Raw genomic sequence first — 5,158 nt, 5'->3', positions numbered from 1 at the left:
AGTTAGCCTCGATACAGATCTCCTCGGTTGATTGTGCTGAAGTGATAAACTCAACTTCCACCAGTCTAGGAATACTGAATCTGTGATTTACGCAGTACCAATAAGTGCAGTGAGATCGGCTAAAATATCTTTAAGCTCGCACAATGAAGGATACAATGGAACACAGTGGAACAGCACGTGTGCACCTGCACCTGCGTACATGTCCTTACACAGCAGCTTAACTAAAAAGGGCTCGCATCCGCACAGGTGAAGTTGCATTCAGCTATATGATAGTTATTTATCTTGAGGGACTTAGGCTTTGCACTCGCTATCGCCTTACCATAATCAGTTTTACCATTCAAATGGCTCAGCCAGGACAGTGCACCAATAGAATTGGTGATGTAGTCAGACTACAGTAGGCTTGATCGCCATTGAATACGAAAACCTGAAACCCTTCGGAAACCTTGCAAATGCACGAGCAGAGCGATCTTTGTCTCACCTTCAGACCTTCATCGAGAACGTTTGATACCACGCTGGTTGTATCGTAAGATAAGTACATGTCAAAATCCTTGAAAACCTACGTTACTAAACTGGAGCAATCCGGACAAACTAACTTTTCACCTGATGATTTCTCATAAACCAGTGTTTGCTCACTTCCATCCTTGCCTGCACATTTTTATCGTTCATACGACGTTCGGCCTGAGAGAGTTTGACAACCAGGGAGATTGAGATGAGTGTCTCTGCGCAGGATGGTCCGCACATGGCCTGTCAGAAGCTGATAGTTGCTGAATTCACTACCTACTGAATGCACGTCGTATCTGACATGAATGAAGTGGCTGTCATAATTCAAAGCATTCAAAGTTCTTACGGACTCATTAGCGCCTCCTCAAGGGGACTTAGAATAGTATGCCAAACCCATTAGATTAAGTTAACACTGACCCAAATAGAGTCGAGGTAACCAATATAGGAGTTCTAATAATTCTATGAAATGCTCACGAACCAACTAGCGTCACAGCTTAAAGATACTGCGAGCTGTACGCCACAAAAACAACGGGACAGATAGAGACGGTCCGGCACATCCGTCCTCCTCAAGCGTGCTCAAACTGTTGAGCATCATCACATTATAATAAGGATAATTGCGGAGCGAGCGAAGCGAGCGGAGCGTATTCTCTCACTTTACTAACACTTTGTGCGTGCGTGCGTACAAATTATCCAGCTCGATCTAGAGTGGTTATGATCACATGCTATACACCATTCGATAGCTCTCGCTCTGGGGATACTAGGAAAAATACGAAATTAGGGTCCCGTCCGGACCATGTAGATTTCCGTGCAAAAAACATATTTTTGCAGAAAAACGCCAGGCATGGGAATCGAACCCGGATGCCGAGCTCCGCCCCTTCTCCGAGAAGGCCTAGTAATCTATTCAGAAACAAATCACATCAATAGAGACGGGACTATCAGGCTTCAATCGAACTCAGCCAGTACTTCAACCTCTCAAGTTCCGACCTCGTTCTCAGCATACCAAGGGGGAATAAAGGCTGCTCAATACAGACAGTCATAGGGTCTCCATTCACATCAATAACCGGTTCGACAATATTGGCTCCAGAGAGTCGAAACACTTGGAGTTCCTCAAGACTAATGGGATGTTCAAATAATCGACTGGGTAATCCATAAAATGCTTCAACCTTGATATCGTTACCATAACGATCACAAACCGGACCAACGAGACTGCTATCAACTGTATCCCCGTCCTCCCCGAGCCAAGGCTTCAAATTACGTTGACGCTGAGCATAGGGAATTTTGGAGCTGCCTGTGTCAACATCATAGGTGGCTGATCTGAGTACTCTTCTCACCACATAAGGCCCTCTACAAAGGTTGTCCAACTTAGTCTTTCTGGGATTTCGGACCAAAACCAAATCACCCTGATTAAAATTGTAAGAACTTGGAACAGCTGGCTGCTGAAGCTTCTTGGCATAAGATAGGCTACGCAATGCAGCTGTTATGGACCGATGACGACCCTCATAGAATCCTCCAACCCATGGAGACCTGAACATAATCTTACGACTCCGAAAACTCCATGACTGGAGTGCCGCCTGAACGGTCTCAGTAAGCAACTTAATGCCATTATCATGTATGGCCGACCTCTGAGCAACTCTCACATCCGATGGGTACCCCCAACGGCCACAAATCAGAAGAATACCCCTGCTCACATCCTCAGCACATGCTGATCTGCGACTCACCAATTCAGTGTAGCGAGTTAATAAACAAGTAGCGCTGAGTATATAGCGCGCCCCCGACGATGAGCAAGGTAATGGTCCATAAAGGGCCAAACCAATTGTTTGCCAATGACCTGGAGGCTGGTCAAAACGTTTAGTCTGATTTTGATGACCACCATCACCAGTAGTACTGGTCCAGTACTCACCTGACAAGCTCGACAAGAACGAACCCACATAGATACAAGACGACGCATCTTCGGGAACCATACAAGCCAACGTAGTTGATTATGGACTAAAAGGCGGCCACCATGCTGTAATCGATGATGAGCATTTTCAACTAACTTACGGCAACGCGGGTGACTGATCGGGAGGACGAACTGAGAATAAAACTCACCTGTGGGTCCTCGATCACATCCTCGCTTTGAAATGCCGTCAGTCACGTAACAATCATATGACAAGCCCTTCTCAGTTGAGGTCATTGATACAATGTCATTAACCTGCAACTTACAAATAACTCCTTTAATAAGAGGGTCTGCTCGTTGAATCTTCTCAACCTCATCGATATCCAGAGGCTCCAAAATTGAAGCGGTGGATACACCAATATGAGCAACAGTCACAGAGATATCTTTATGTTGTCTAGAGAGCCGGTCTGCTGATACATCACGTCGACCAGGAATATGTTCAATATCAACCATCAAATTAAGGTTGCCTAGAGACATCATCAGCTCTCGAAGTTCGAGGCTCGAACCGTCTCATGTAGTCGACGTAGAATTTCATAATCAATACCACGATTTGACTCAATCGTAGGGAGTCCGATAGTCTTCGCCACAGTGCTATCGGTAGAGATTAAAATCTTTTTCCACGAAGGTAGAAAACCTGCTTCAACAAGCAAGAGCATTTGCTGTCTTCACCAGAGAAAATGTTTCACGACGATTTGCATGCCAGGCATTCTTCGGAAAGGACTTGCAATCAGCATACCAAGTAGATTTTATCGAAGGAGTTAAAGAAAAGACCATCCCATAACTAGTAGTTATAACTAGTAGTTATAACTAGTAGACTACTAGTAGTAGTTATTAACGACCCGCAGAGGCATCACAGAAAACAAAAAGATTCTCGCAAGCGAACGGCAACGATTCAGTCCTTCCCCTAATGTATCCAGCTCCGAGTGACCGTTACGGTGAGAAACACGAGGTTCTTTAAGTGTAAGATAACGCCGTGGCGTTATCTGATGTGAAATCGCCACGTCACGCAGGGGGACAATCAATTGTGTTGAGACAGGAGCCGCGAAATCAGGCTTAGCTAAGCTACGCTAAGTTCCACGTACCGGGGAATTCGGTCTCTCTCTTCACGGCTGTTCGGTTGCTCCGAGAGTTTCCTCTCCCGACAGCCTTCTGGCCTTCCCTTAAGGCCAGATCAACTCGAACTCAACCCACCCACCTCAACCCTTGTTACTGGGGCGTCTCTGGTTGCTTGCCGTATAGCAGAGTACCGTCAAGCAGCCAAGGTCCGAGTTCCAGCCCTTCAGCATCAGGCCGCGGATTGGAACTCCTCTCCCAACCCCAGTGGCTATTTCACAGTAAATCCCGCTCCAGTGAGTTCCGATGCCAGCGAATCCGACTGGTCATCTGTGTCCCCCATCACGGAATTATTCAAGCCATCATCATTCAAACAGCACACAAAGTTTGTGTGCTGCTTGGATGTAACGAGAACTTCGGGTTTCTTACGTCCAGCGCCTGAGCTCCATGCATGTAATGTTCACTATCTTCAACATGAAGTTCTTGAATCCACCGCAGGCGAAGTCACCCTCGTCCTCGAGACTGCTCAACGCTTTAACTATGGGAACATAGATGCGGACAACCCGGCTGATAGCCAGGCCTTGAGAAAGCCAGCGGCTCGAAACGGACCGCAGTAGCTTCAGAGGTGCTTTTTTGGGTTGCTCCACTCCGCTACTGGAACCGTCCTCATCACTTTCGTCCTCGTCAGAACAGCCTTGCCTATCGAGATTGTCACTTTTAGGAGAATAGCCTTGTGCTTCTTGTAGGGCAACAGCCTTCACATTGGATCTCGAGAAGTGATCATACAGTGAACTGTATACATCAATGCAGGAGTTGACCAGCGGGCAGAGCTCAGATGCGGCCGAGTGTAGACAGTGTGCTGTCCCATCGTGGCAGCGCGACAAGAGATCTCGCTCGCCTCATATTCTATTGTTGAACTATAATATTACTACTAGTGGAACCCCGTCGCTACGCTCCGGGAGTCGCTACGCTCCGAGGACAGATAGCAATGTATGAGACTGGATAAAGTACTAATATACTTGGTAATAATATAGCGCAGATTTTGAACGATGACAGAAGTAAGATGCACGATGTTCCGATAACTGAACGCAATAGAGACAGGCATGACGCTCCAACGTTTCGCCACAACGTGAACAACCTTGGCATGCTGTTATGCAGTTTTGAGGCATCAGTCGAGATTATGAGCTCGTTTTCTTTTCTTGAGCCGCATGGATATACGATGAGGAGAAGATTTTGGTCGAAGTTGGACCTGAAAAGAAATGGGTCAAGTTAACGTTATGAGTTCCGAGCATAGAATGAATAGAAATTGTATGCTTGCAGGAAGAACACATTGGGCGGATTAGGTATCGACAATCAGATAGAAGTAGTTGAGGGAAGCATAACGATATGTTGGAAGGAATGTGAACGCGCAGGAAAACGTATATCGCGAGAAAAACGTTTTTGAAATTATCTCTCCCATATGGCCTAGCGCCTCAACGTGGCGTGGGAGTGATACTCATGCGGAGTATGCGAAGCTAGACCGCTTATACCGAACAGTTCGGTCCGAACTCGACAATCACCCAACGGGTGGTGACTGAGTGGCGGTGATTCCCCCTTGCCCCCCTCCTTTTTTCTTTATTCGGCTCTCCGCACATCTCCTCCTGTAGGGTCCTTCATACTCGTCACCCC

At 46.7% G+C, this 5,158-nt stretch overlaps 1 protein-coding gene across 1 annotated transcript; it reads right to left on the bottom strand.

The window, feature by feature from the left end:
* Positions 1-3,919: 3,919 nt before the first annotated feature.
* Positions 3,920-4,189, bottom strand: Pmar_PMAR029472 (hypothetical protein; the record flags this gene model as incomplete). Its single annotated transcript, XM_002784497.1, has 1 exon — positions 3,920-4,189. A coding segment is annotated over one exon (270 nt), but the record flags the coding sequence as incomplete, so codon positions are not given.
* Positions 4,190-5,158: the final 969 nt, after the last annotated feature.

The sequence above is a fragment of the Perkinsus marinus genome (genome assembly GCF_000006405.1).
Source record: "Perkinsus marinus ATCC 50983 genomic scaffold scf_1104296935218, whole genome shotgun sequence".
In the NCBI taxonomy this organism is placed as follows: domain Eukaryota; phylum Perkinsozoa; order Perkinsida; family Perkinsidae; genus Perkinsus; species Perkinsus marinus.
This window is presented reverse-complemented; position numbering and strand designations above follow the sequence as displayed.